Raw genomic sequence first — 12,315 nt, forward strand, 5'->3', positions numbered from 1 at the left:
TCCCAAAGACCTGGGGGACCCGGATCCTTGCCACTGTCGGAGCATGTCCTGTGCACCCAGCTCTGCTTGAACTCCGGGGTGCTCCCCCTCTGCCGCCCCAGGTGGCACCAGGGCCGCACGGTGCCTGCTGCGTCTCCGCTGCCGCACCTCGAGGTGCCCCGCTTGGCTGCTGCGCTGTCCACGCTGGTTTTCTGAATCGCTGAAATGCAACGCGCACGCCACTGATTGCCCTGCGACGTGCCGTCAGCCTTCCCCGGGGGGTCAGCCTTCAACCACCCCAGTGCCTCTTCCACCAGGCTCATCATCGTGTGCTGCAGGAGCCTCAGAGGCGAAGGGAATGTTTTCTTCCACGGAAACCCTCTATCCCATTAAGACGTCTTTGAAAACCAACGCCTGAGAAGCTTGCTGCCAACCCCAGCCCTGCTGCGAAGCTCGGCGGTGCCTCTTCCAGGAAACGCCGCGGGCACTGGGACTCGGAGTGGGGAAGGAGCAGGGCAGGCTGCCTGTCCCCGTGCTGCTGGTGGCCGGCGGTGGCTGCGCTGTCACCACGGCACGATGGTGCAGCCCCGCGGTTTGTCTCTGCTCCCCGGTACCCTCAGCCCGCCTGTTGCCATCGCTCCGAGCTGCTCTCGATCTCCACGCCAAAGGTTTCCAAAGCTGCACGCAAAGCCAGCGCCCATCTATGCACTCCCAGTGTCCTTGTCCCCCCGCGCGCTGTGGCTGTTGTGCCCCGTGGCACGTCCCTGCCCCGTGGGCGTCTGTTTGCCCACCCCAGCCTGGGCCGGTTTGGCTTCGGTGGTGGACTGGGAGCCACCACGTCCCCGCTGCCAGCGCTGCTGCAGCCCGGTGCCCAGGGTCCTGTGTCACCTATGCAAGCACCTCTGAGTCCCCTCCTGCTCCCCGCGGAGCTGGGGGCCACCCCGCAGTGGTGACGGGGACACCAACCATGAGGGCAGTGGAGCCAGGAGCCATGGGGCTTTTTGGGGCTGTGGGACCACGGGGTGTGCAAAACGTGGCTCCGACCAGCTCCCAGTGTTGGGGAGGACATCAGGAAATGGGGCTCCCACCATCTCCTCCTGCTCCCTGTGGCCACCAAAGCCACCCTTGCAGATGCCAGCAGGTGACAAGGACGTCGGGCAGGCTCTGTTACAATAAACCTTTATTCGACTCGCTTGACAGCCGGGTATAGATCTTTGACCATCGCCAGTACTCGAGCACAGGTCCGAACGCGGCTGGCCCTGCGTTCGGCGCTGAACCAAGCGGAGGTTCGATACCACGGCTGTGGTAGCAGTGGCAAGGTCCCCTTGGGGACCTTGTGGTGGCAGTCACCACCCCCGCAGCCCAAGGGGCCGGGATCAAGCATGGCTGGGGCTGGTGATGTTTGCGGGGGGGTTGCTGTCACTCATCGTGCCCCCAGAGCTGTGCTGGGCTGGTGGTGGCCTGGCCACCCTGTCCTGGCTGTCACAGCGTCCCTGTCCCCATGTGGTCACAGCCAGAGAGGGGAAGGGCGGGGTGTGCAGATGGGGTGGCACCGTGGGACACAGACAGGGTCCCCTAATCCCACAGGGACCCCAACCTGCCCTGCTGTCACCCTGGCCAGCTGGCACCCTGTCCCCCACACGAGCGAGCGGTGTCCCCAGCCCGTCCCTGCGCCCCGTGCAGGGAGTGGGGCATCCACGGCGCGGGCGAGTGCCCAGCCCCACGCAGGGGCGCGTCGATCCCACGTGCGGCACGGGCCAGGGACGCGGCGTCCCCCCCGCCGCAGCCACGGGGACCTCACAGGCGCTTACATTTAACGTGCACGAAGAGCGTGGCAGGGGACAGGGACGCCCCGTCCTTGGAGAGCAGGTGGATGTGGCGATACCCTGGGGACAGAGCCGGGCTGAGCGGGCGGCACGGGGCCGTTCCCCCCCAAACCCCGGCAGCAGGGCGCAGGCGCCCACCCACCTTCCCGCATGCTGGCCAGGGGCAGGGTGAACTGCCCCACGAAGTCGTTGCAGGAGGTGCTGTCGTGGTCCTCCACCACGAAGCGCACCAGCGCCAGCTCAGGTGCCTGCAGCTGGAAGGTCAGCGTCTCCTCCCAGCGCGGGTTGAAGCCTGCGGCACCGTGTCAGGGTGGGCACGGCCACCGCGGCCACCGGCCACCCCGGGCATGGGACCGGCTCATCACGCCGCCGCCGTGCTCGCCCCAACTGGGTTTGGGTCCTTGGTGGCTCGGGTGTCACCCCAGGGTGGGGTGTGGGGGGAGTGGGGGAATGGGGGTGGCACTGGGGGTGGTATGCTGGGGCATACTGGAAGGAATGGGGTTCATACTGGGGTATACTGGAAGGAATGAGGTTCATACTGGGACCAGGCTGGGATGTACTGGTGGGAATGGGGTCACAATGGGAGCAGGCTGGGGTATACTGGAGGGAACGAAGGTGACACTGGGACCGGGCTGGGGTATACCAGGGGAATGGGAGTGACATTTGGGCCAGGCTGGGGTATACTGGGGGAATGATGGTGACACTGGGAGCAGGCTGAGGTATACTGGCAGGAAGGGGGGCCATACTGGGAGCAGGCTGAGCTGTACTGGGTGGGATGGGGGTGACAAGGGAGACCAGCAAGGCAGTGCTGATGGAAATGGGAGTGGCACCGGGACCAGGCTGGGGTATACTGGAGAGGAGGAGGAAGCAGCACTGGGAGGACTGGGATGTCCTGGGCACCAGCCCAACCTGGGGCGCACAGAGGACCTCTGGGCCATGGGGTGCCCGGAGGACCCCCCCCACCCCCGGGGACTGGGTGCCCCGGGGCCCGGCGGCGCTCACCGTTGTTGCTCCTGTAGCCGGTTTGCTGCTTGCTGCAGTCGGCCGGCACGCCGTGGATCTCCACCCGCACGAAGGGGTCCACGATGGAGCTGCGCTTCTCCTGGTTCAGCTTGGGCAGCTGCTGGGCCGTGATGACCTGCAGGCCAGAGGGTGCAGGGGGCTGGCGGCACGCCGGGGACGGTGGCCTCGGGGGAAGGGACAAGGGCGGCGCATGGCTGGGAGCGGGGGACGGGGTCGGTGTCCCCCAGGAGACGGGCAGCACCTGGACGGGCATCGGGATGGGGTCACCCAGGAGCAGGGATGTGGGTGGTTCTCAGAGAGATGCAAGGACAGGACCAGTGTCCCCAGAAGAGAGATGGGTGGCACCTGGCTGGGCCTGGGGTTGGTGTCACCCATAAGGGGTGCAGGTGGCACCTGGCTGGGCGTGGGGTTGGCGTTGGTGTCACCCAGCGGGGACGCAGGTGGCACCCACGCTGGCAGGAGGGGGGGACCCTCACCCTGATGTGCAGCACGAGGCAGCGGGGGCCCTCGACGTGGGGGCTGCGCAGGAAGGGGGGCTTCAGCACGTAGCCACAGCACCCATTGCCCAGGAAGCGCCCGGCGTTCAGGTCCATCTCGTAGCCCGGCGTCTGGAAGTTGAGGGCCACTGCGGGGACAGGGACAAGGACGGGGACAGGGGCATCAGGGTGGGTGCTGGGCCCGGGGGTGCCGGTTTGGGGGTGCCCAGGGGTTCTGGGGGCTCACCCAGCTGGCAGCCGGCGTTCCACATCTCCTGGGGGTTGTAGTTGGAGGAGTTCATCTTCAGCCCCAGCGGGTAGACGCGGCTGAGCTGCCGGGCGTTGTAGCGCACGAACGCCGGGCCTGGGGGGCACCAGCTGAGCAGGGCAGGGGCCGCAGCACCCATGGGTGCCACACGTCCTGCCCACACCCCTGTGCCAGGGGATGCTCACAGACCCTGCCCAGCCAGCTGGGTGCGGACCTCAAATCTTGGCCTGGCCCCCAAAACCTGACCCCAACCTCAGACCCTGAACATGGATCCTGACCCTGGACCTTGGCCGTAGACCCCAGGCCCTGAGCCTGAGCCAAAAGCCCAGACCTTGGCCCCAGAGCCCAGGCCCTGGCCCCAGATACTCCCCCAGATGCCACATCCCAAGCCCTGACCTTCAAACCCGAGCCCCGCAGCCCCACCAGTCCTGAGCTGGCTGTGGCCGGCGTGTCCCCAACCCAGGGAGCCACCTCAGTGACAGGGCCCAGAGCATCCCCACCTGGTCCAGCCCTGCCCCGTGTCCTGGCGTGGCTCCATCCCCATCCCCGTCCCTGTCCCACTGCCCTCACCCGCCTCCTTGATGAGCCTCCGGGCCTTCCTCTCGCTGAAGGAGGACATCTCGCAGGGCCGGGGGTGTTGCAGGGCCTGGGCCAGGCCAGGGAAGGGCACGGCCTGGCAGTACACCACCACCGCCGACAGCTCTGGGGCCACCTGCGAAGCGTCCTTGGCCTGCAGGAGCCACCGCGGCATCAGGACCACCAGCAGCCACCTGAGGGTCCGCAGAGCCCCCGCACTGCTGGCGCTGTGGGGGCTACAAGGCTATGGAGGCTACCAAAGTGATGGAGAACCTGAGGCAATGGAGCCCTCCAAGGTGATGGAGACCCCAAAGCGATGGACAAGCCAAGATGTCAGAGACCCCAAGGAGATGGAGACCCTGAGGTCATGGACAGCCCAAGGCAATGGGGAACTTCAGGTGATGCAGACCTCAAGGTGGTGGAGACCATGAGGTGATGGAAAACCAAGACGATGGAGAACCCTCCCCAAGGCAACGGAGACTGAGAGGTGATGGAGGCCCCAAAGTGATGGGCCATGGTGTTCCCAAGGCCATGGTGTTCCCAAGAACATCCCAGAGACGGCACACCAGACCCCACAGGGCAAGAGAGGCACCACCAGGGGTTCCCCAAGCTGGGCAGTGAGAGCCGCTCGCCCCCCATGACCCCCACCCATCTCCACCACCCGACCCACCTGCAGCGGTTGGATCTCCTGCAGCGCCTGGAAGAGGAGAGAGCGAGGCTGTGCTGGGGGACGCCGCAGTGCTCGCCTGCCCCGCTCTGCGGCACCGCCGGGACACTGCGGTCCCCTGGCACTGCAGCCCCAGGAGAGCGCCTTACCCGCTGGCTGCTTCTCTCCCGCAGCCTCTCCTCCCCCTCTTCTTCCTCCACTTCCTCCTCCTCCTCCTCTTCTTTCTTCTCCTCCTCTTCCTCCTCTTCCTCAGGGTTGGGGATGGCGGTGACACCCCGGGGCTCACCCCACGGCTCTGGCAGCTTCTTGCCCTTCACCAGGACCTTCCCCTTCAGCTGCTGCAGGACGAAGGGCCGAGCTCAGGGCGGGCTGGGGACATGGGGACGCCGCGGCAGGCGGGGTGGCCTCACCTCCGGGGACGGGAGGTTGTCGGGGTCCTGCCCGTCCAGCGGCTGCGTCAGCAGCATGTCCCCGAGGATGGCCTTCATGTGCCGGGCCATGGTGGCCTGCTGCTCCAGCCCGCAGTGGTTCTCCAGCGAGAGGATGACGGGGTAGGGCGATTGCTGGGGACGGGGACGGGGACAAGCAGCGCTGAGCACCCGGCACCCAGCACCCGCCCCGGGGCTGCCAGCGCCGGCCTCACCTTGAAGGCGTAGTCGCGGATGCTCTCGATGACATCGCGGAAGAGGATTTTGGAGGTGAGCGTGTGGCCGTGGTAGATGACGGGCTCCCCGTCGGCACCTTCCCAGCAGTCCAGCTCCACGCAGCGGCAGCCCGTCATCAGCGCCCTGCCACCGCGCCGCCGCCGGGTGAGTCCCCGCGCCACCCGGAGCAACCCCGCCGTGCCCACGGGCACCTCGCAGCACCCACCTGACGTAGGCTTCGGTGCTGCTGGTGCCGCCGATCTGGTTGTGGGTCAGGTAGGTGTTGTGGGAGGAGGAGATGAAGTAGTGGCACAGGGGCTGGCTCATGTCCTGGTGCACCTTGGTGTGCTCCTGGTTGAGGATGTCGCCGGCGGCCGAGAGCAGGTACATCATGAAGCCGTCCAGCATCATCAGGTCCTGCTGCCTGGCTGAGGGACACAGCGGAGGGGTGTCGCAGAGGGCTGGCATGCAGCCGGCAGGGTGGCACCCCATCGATTGTCCCCACACGGGTGTCCCCTGTCTCCTGGCAGTGCCATGTTCACCCCAGGCCTGGCGCTGTGGCACCCAGGGAACACACAAGTCCCCTTGGGTGGGCCATGTCTACTCTGATGTCCTCCGTCCACCTCTGCCTCAGCCACCCTGGACCTGGCATGGTGGCACCCACAAGATGTGGAGGTTTCCTGTCCCCACCCCAATGTCCCCCATCTTGATAGCACCCCCAGGCCTCGTATTGCAGTACCCAGAGGACACAAATGTCCCCTGGGTGTCCCATCGCTGCCCGATAGCCCCTGGCAGTGCCACATCCACCCTGGGGCTGGCATCACAGCTCCCATGGGACATGGAGGTCACATCTCCACCCGGATGTCCCCTGTCCTGATAGCACCATGGTCACCTGGCATCATAAACCCAGGGGACGTGGAGGTCCCCCTGATGTCCCACCTCCACTCAGATGTCTCACATCCTGCTGGTGACATGGAGGCAATTGTCCCTGCCCTGCTGTCCCCCGTCCCCGGGCTGTGCCACGTTCTCCGTGCACTACTGCACCCTAAGGACATGGAGGTCCCTTTGGTGTCCACGTCCACCCTTATGTCCCCTGTGCTGGCGCACTGCCACCCAGTGCCACCACCAGGGAAGGACCAGAGGGACACAGCCACTCACCCCAGCCCTGGAGAGCCCCATGCCTACCTGGGGGACACCACCATGTCCCCATGGCGCCATTAAGCTGCCACCCCCTTTGCTCCACACCCAAGCCACCAGCCGGGCTTGCCGTCCTCATCGTGGGACATCCCCGTCCCTACCCTTCTCGTTGAGCTCGTGGGTGTGGATGATGGCGCGGGCCTGGCGCAGGGTGGCCTCCTCGCCCTGGTCACGCAGGAACTCGCGCAGCTCCTCGGCCGACAGCACGCAGTCCTCGCCCGAGTAGTGCCCGAAGAGCTCCTCCAGCTCCGGCCGCCGCAGCAGCCGCCGGCAGAACTCCTCCAGCTCCCGGCCCTCCAGCCGCTCGTCGCCCGAGCGGTCGCACTCCTGAGGGGACCGCAGCCCGGCCTCGGGGACCGTCCCCTTGGCCTGGGGGACCGTCCCCTCGGCCAGACCCACCCAAGCTGGGAGTCTGTGTGATGAGTTTGGGGGGGCTCGGCTACCTGCTGGGGGGCTTGGGGCTGCATTGTGCATGGGAGGTGTCCCCTCTGTGTCCCCCCCAGCCCTCTGTCACCTGGAGTACACGGGTCACAACCCCGCTGTGTCCCCCCAGTCCCTCTGCCCCCCAAGCTCAGGATGGAGCCGAGCAGAGCGCCGTGCCTCAGTTTCCCTAGGGGTAAAGGGCCCTGGGGAGGTGCTGCTGTCCCCAGAGAGCCACCTGGGGAGGTGTCACACCCTGGGGATCAATGGAGCCATGTGGGGACAGTGTGGGGACAGCTCCCGTCACAAGAGGACCCGGACATTGGCAGCTCTCAGGGTGCCATGAGTTTGACAGTCCTCCGCGTTTGGCAGGGGAGGGCAGGGAAGGAGCCAGCGTGCCCTCAGCCAGGTGACAGCAGAGCGGGGACAGCGGGTGACGGGGCGCAGGGCAGGTACCTTGAAGAGCTTGTAGGCGTAGATGTCGTTCATGTCGATGTTGATCATCCGCAGCATGCTCTTCACCTCCTGGAAGCACATCTTGTTGTCCTTGTTCTTGTCGGCTCGCTGCAGGATGCCGTGGATCCAGCTGCGCCGCGCTAAGGAAAGCGCCCCGGCCGCCGCCCCGGGCTGTCCCCAGGCTGTCCCCGCGCCGCGCCCCGCTGTCCCACAAAGGATACTGGTCGAGCTTCTCCCGCTGGTTCATGGCCTGCAGCCGCGCCATCAGCTTGGTGAGCCCCTGCACCCAGTGCTGGGCGTCCTCCTCGCCCCGCGCCGCCAGGTCGAGGTTCTTGCGCTTGCCCTTGAAGACGATGGTGAAGCAGTGCCGCTCGGGGAAGGAGCCGCCGTACTTGCGCAGCCCCTCCGACTGGTGGCCCTGGCGCACGCCCTCGATGTGCATCACGGAGACTGCGGGGACACGCGCGGTGACGGTCCCCAGCCCGTGCGGGAGGCGGCCACCAGCCCCCAGCCGAACCGATGGCTCAGCACGGCCGTGGGATCGCCCCCACCCACCGTGCCCCAGCACCCCGCTGGCGGCCACCCCCGGTGTCCCCATGGCGGCGCTGGGTGTCCCCTCCGCTCCCCAGGGTGCTGTGGGCAGGGACCGGGCGCTCTCGGCGCGGGTGATGCTGCGGCCGCGCTAAAGCCACTAATCCCAGGCGAGACAGAGCCCAGCGGGTCCAGGCCACTGTCCCCTGCGGGGATGGGGGCGGTGACGCCAGCGGGGGGATGGCGCCGTCTCGCAGCGGTGCCAGCACTGGGCAGACGTCCCAGTGAGCGTGGAGAGAGCTGGGTGACGCCGGGGAGTGGGGACAGAGTCTGGCCGGGATGGAGCCGGGTCCCTGCGCCAGTCCCGAGGGGGAGAGCAAAGGGAGTGGGCTCGGGGGGCTCAGCTGGGGGGCACTGGGAGGCACTGGGGGCACTGGGAAGCACTGGGGACAGTGGAAGGCAACGGGTGCAGTGGAAGAAACCGGGTGCACTGGGGTGTGATGGGATGCACTGAGAGGCAATGGGATACGCCGGGTGCACTGGGACACACTGGGGTGCACTGGGATGCACTGGGATGTGATGGGATGCCCTGGGAGGCAATGGGTACACTGCAAGGCAGTGGGACACACTGGGTGCACTGGGACACACTGGAATGCACTGAGTGTACTGGAAGGCACTGGGTGGAATGGGATGTGCTGGGAGGCACTGGGAGGCACTGGTCCATGGCTGGGGGGCAGAGCAAGCTCACGGAGGGGGGGGCCGTGGCTGAGTTGGGGTCCAGGTGCCGGCTCCCACCCGCACCCCACGTGGGCTGGGGCTCTGCCCCCCTCCCCGCCGCTCCCCGCAATTCGAGGCCGGCAGGACCCAGGCCGGGGTCCCCAGCCCCTGGGGACGGTCCCCCAGCGCCAGCACCTACAGATCTGCTTGGAGGGGGCGCGCCTGAAGCGCCGCTCGAACCAGACGGTCATGCCGTCCTCCTGCAGGCGGTACAGCCGCTCCTTCGCCCGCCGCGACTTGATCTTGCGCAGCAGCGAGCCCCGCAGCATCAGCTGGATGTCCTCGTCCTCCGTCAGCCCTGCGAGGGGACCAGCCCGTGGGTGCACCGCGGTGGGGGCTCCGGGGGCACCGGGTGGGAATGGGGGGGGCTCTGTGCGCATCTCCATGTGGTATGTGCACGCTGCAGGGCACACGAGGGGATGGGACGGGATGGGATGGGATGGGATGGGACGGAATGGGATGGGATGGGATGGGATGGGATGGGATGGGACGGGACGGGATGGGACTGGATGGTATGGGACTGGATGGGACAGGACTGGACAAGCCACTGCCATCAGCCCGTCTTGGGCACCACATGGCCGGGCAGGACGGGGCAGGGCACGGCAGCGGTCACGGAGCCCAGCCCTCAGGCCAGGGCTGCTGGATCCCAGCAAAGCCGCCCAAATCCGGTGTGGGATTGCTGGCAGCAGTGCCAGGCACGGGGCTGTCACCCGTCCCCTGCAGCCCCAACCGTGCCCCCGGGGCTGACGGGGACCACGCGGTGGTGACGGTCCCAGCCCGGATGGGGCTGGTGACCAGGCTGGGCACAATGACGGGGTGGCCTCGGGGGACCTGCACACCCACGGTCTCACTGCCAGGACTTTTCCGTCCATTCTCCATGAAAGTTATTTCCTCCTTTTTTTTTTTTTTTTCAGTTGTTTTGGGTTTTTTTTTTGCAACCATTCTTGGAGAACGGCCCCAGTGACTGTGCCCCCGCTCCCTTCAGGAACGCTCTGCCTGGGGTGGGAAACGGCAGTTTCGGGTCCCCGAGCGGGCCACAGCCTCGGGGACACGGCCACCATCTCTGCCACCAGCTCCTGTGACACCTCCCTGGGGGAACCGTCCCTGTCCCCATCGGGCCATGAAGCCCCCACATGAGCCACGGCGCTGGGGGCCAGGAGCCGGCCAAGCCACGGGAGGACGTGTGGATGCATGGACATACAGACAGGTGTCGGGCTGCAGGGACGTACAGACAGGTGGGTGTAGGGCTGCAGGATGTAGGGCTGCAGGATGTAGGGCTGCAGGGACGCGCGGACACACGGATGCAGCCACGCGAGGACACACGGGTGCATGGACGGGCGGGTGCATGGACGGGCGGGTGCACTGATGCAGGGACACCCAGACAACCGGGCACCGGGACAGACGGACGCACGGACACGTGCCTGAAGCCACTGGAGCCAAGCTCCTGCCCCAACACCCGCGACAGGACCCAAACCAGGACCACCCCCCCCGCCATGTGGGGCCATACACAGCCCCCCTCCGCCACCCGGCCACCTCGAGCCCCTTGTCCCCCTGCGCCCCGTGGGACAGGCATTGGTCACCCAGAGGGGGTGGCACGGGGGTGACAAGGGCTCTGTCCCCTTCTGCTTGCAGTGAGGACCCCCCCCCGGCAATAGGGAACACCCCCAGCCACGGGGACACCCCTGGCAATGGGGAGCCTCCGACCACGGGGACCCCCCCACCACGGTGACCCCCCCACCACGGGGACCCCCTGACCACGGGGACCCCCTGACCACGGGGACCCCCCCACCACGGGGACCCCCTGACCACGGGGACCCCCTGACCACGGGGACCCCCCCACCACGGGGACCCCCTGATCACGGTGACCCCCCCACCACGGGGACCCCCCCACCACGGGGACCTCGCCCACCCTTGGGGACAATTCCCGGCATGGGGACACCGCCCAACCGGGGACCCTCGCTGCCGCGGGGAGGGGGGCAACGGGACGGTCCGGGACCCTCCCCCGGTGCCCCCCCCGGTCCTCACCCATCTTCCTGAAGGCTCTGCCGGCTCGCCGGGGGCCACCGGCCCCGTCCGGGGGGGCCCGGGGCTGCTCGGCGCCGGGACGCGCCCTCCGCCCGCAGATCATGGCGAGGGCCCGGTGCTGCCGGTGTCCGCCGGGCCCCCGGGGCTCCCCCCTCGGCCCCCCCCGGCTGGGCGGAGGCGGCGGCCGGGGCCGGGCAGGGCGGGGCGGCCCCGCCGGGACCGGGGCCCGGAGCGGGGAAGGGCCGGGAGGGGCCGCGCCGCGGCCGGGAGGCGTAACCCGGCCGGGACGGGGCGGGGGGGGGGCAACGGGGGGGGTACCGGGGGGGTCGGTACCGGGGGGGTCGGTAACGGGGGGGTGGGTTCGGCACCGGGGGGGTTCGGCACCGGGGGCTTGGGTACCGGGGGGTTCGGTACCGAGGGGGATTGCGCCGGGGGGTGGGGGAAACAGGGGGTTCAGTACCGGGGGGGGCGGTACCGAGGGGTTCGGTACCGGGGGGTTCGGTAACGAGGGGCACCTGGGGGCTCAGTACCGAAGGGGTTCGGCACCGGGGGAGCACCGGGGGCTTCGATACCGGGGGGTTCGGCACTGGAGGGGGTCGGTACCGGAGGGAATGCACCGGGGGGGTCGTTGCTGGGGGGTCGGCACCGGTGGGGGGTCGGTACCGGCAGGTTCGTTACTGGAGGGGGGCGGCACCGGAGGAGGGCGGTACCGGAGGGATTGCACCGGGGGCGGGTTCGGTACCCGGGGAGTTTGGTACACGGGGGGTTGGTACCGGGGGGGGGTGGTCGGTACCGGGGGGATTGCACAGGGGGGTTCTGCATCGGGGGGTGGGGTCGGTACCAGGGGGATGCTGCATCGGGGGGGTCTGCACCGAGGGGGTTCGGTACCGGGGGGGCAGCACCAGAGGGGGGCGGTACCGAAGGGATTGTACCGGGGGGGGGGGGGTACCGGCAGGGGGGTTGGTACTGAGGGGGTTTGGTACCAGAGGGGGTCGGTACCAGGGGGATTGCACCTGGGGGGGGTTCAGTACCGGGGGGGGAGCAGTACCGGGGGGGTTGAACCCAGGGGCCTGCACCGGGGGGGGGGGGCCCATCTCCGTCACAGGACCCCGCTCTGCCCAGGGACATGGCTGCCGGTGCCGGTGCTGGAGCTGGTGCCAAGCATCAGGTGGGACACGTGGGCCCCCCCTCAGCCACCGCACCCGGGGACAGCGTCTTGTCACAGCGCCAGTGGCACCCAGTGCGCTCGGACTGGGTGACGCTGTTCTGGCCTACCGGGGTGGTGGCAGCCTGGTGGCACACGGGGACACGGCCGCGTCGGTGGTGCAGGACGTGGTGGCCTTGCCTGGGGTCCGGATCCCGGCACCAAAGCTTTTGGCACCAAGGCCTGCAGCACAGGAGCCGTGTCACCATGTCCCCTCGCCTCCACGTGACACTGCGGAGGACGTGT

General features: G+C 68.2%; 1 protein-coding gene across 4 annotated transcripts; it reads right to left on the minus strand.

Moving 5' to 3' along the window:
* Positions 1-1,142: 1,142 nt before the first annotated feature.
* On the minus strand, positions 1,143-11,113 carry PLCD3 (phospholipase C delta 3). 4 transcript variants are annotated; one of them, XM_080564702.1, is made up of 16 exons: positions 10,866-11,113; positions 8,980-9,138; positions 7,754-7,982; positions 7,533-7,662; positions 6,758-6,983; positions 5,686-5,887; positions 5,459-5,603; positions 5,226-5,378; positions 4,965-5,150; positions 4,819-4,845; positions 4,143-4,302; positions 3,552-3,668; positions 3,305-3,453; positions 2,808-3,069; positions 1,948-2,097; positions 1,143-1,865 (listed from the first exon to the last, which is right to left on the minus strand). In XM_080564702.1, the coding sequence occupies exons 1-16, from the start codon at positions 10,966-10,968 to the stop codon at positions 1,777-1,779; spliced, it is 2,487 nt and encodes an 828-aa protein (XP_080420828.1). In that variant the 5' UTR covers positions 10,969-11,113; the 3' UTR covers positions 1,143-1,776. The 4 variants fall into 4 exon arrangements, with proteins under 4 accessions (XP_080420828.1, XP_080420827.1, XP_080420830.1 ...); XM_080564701.1 differs by having other exon boundaries at positions 4,965-5,153; positions 10,866-11,112; XM_080564704.1 differs by having other exon boundaries at positions 2,808-2,943; positions 10,866-11,111.
* Positions 11,114-12,315: the final 1,202 nt, after the last annotated feature.

Source organism: Anser brachyrhynchus (assembly GCF_964034855.1).
Source record: "Anser brachyrhynchus genome assembly, chromosome: 22".
Classification (NCBI taxonomy): domain Eukaryota; kingdom Metazoa; phylum Chordata; class Aves; order Anseriformes; family Anatidae; genus Anser; species Anser brachyrhynchus.

What these genes read in the sequence shown, in the direction of transcription:
- PLCD3 (XM_080564701.1), bottom strand. Translation starts at nt 10,968, where the DNA reads ATGATCTGCGGGCGGAGGGCGCGTCCCGGCGCCGAGCAGCCCCGGGCC. An exon ending in CCACGAGCTCAACGAGAAGG is followed by an intron (nt 5,888 to 6,757) that starts GTAGGGACGGGG and finishes TGTGTCCCTCAG; the next exon opens with CCAGGCAGCAGGACCTGATG. An exon ending in GCCTCGTGCTGCACATCAGG is followed by an intron (nt 3,070 to 3,304) that starts GTGAGGGTCCCC and finishes ATGCCCGTCCAG; the next exon opens with GTGCTGCCCGTCTCCTGGGG.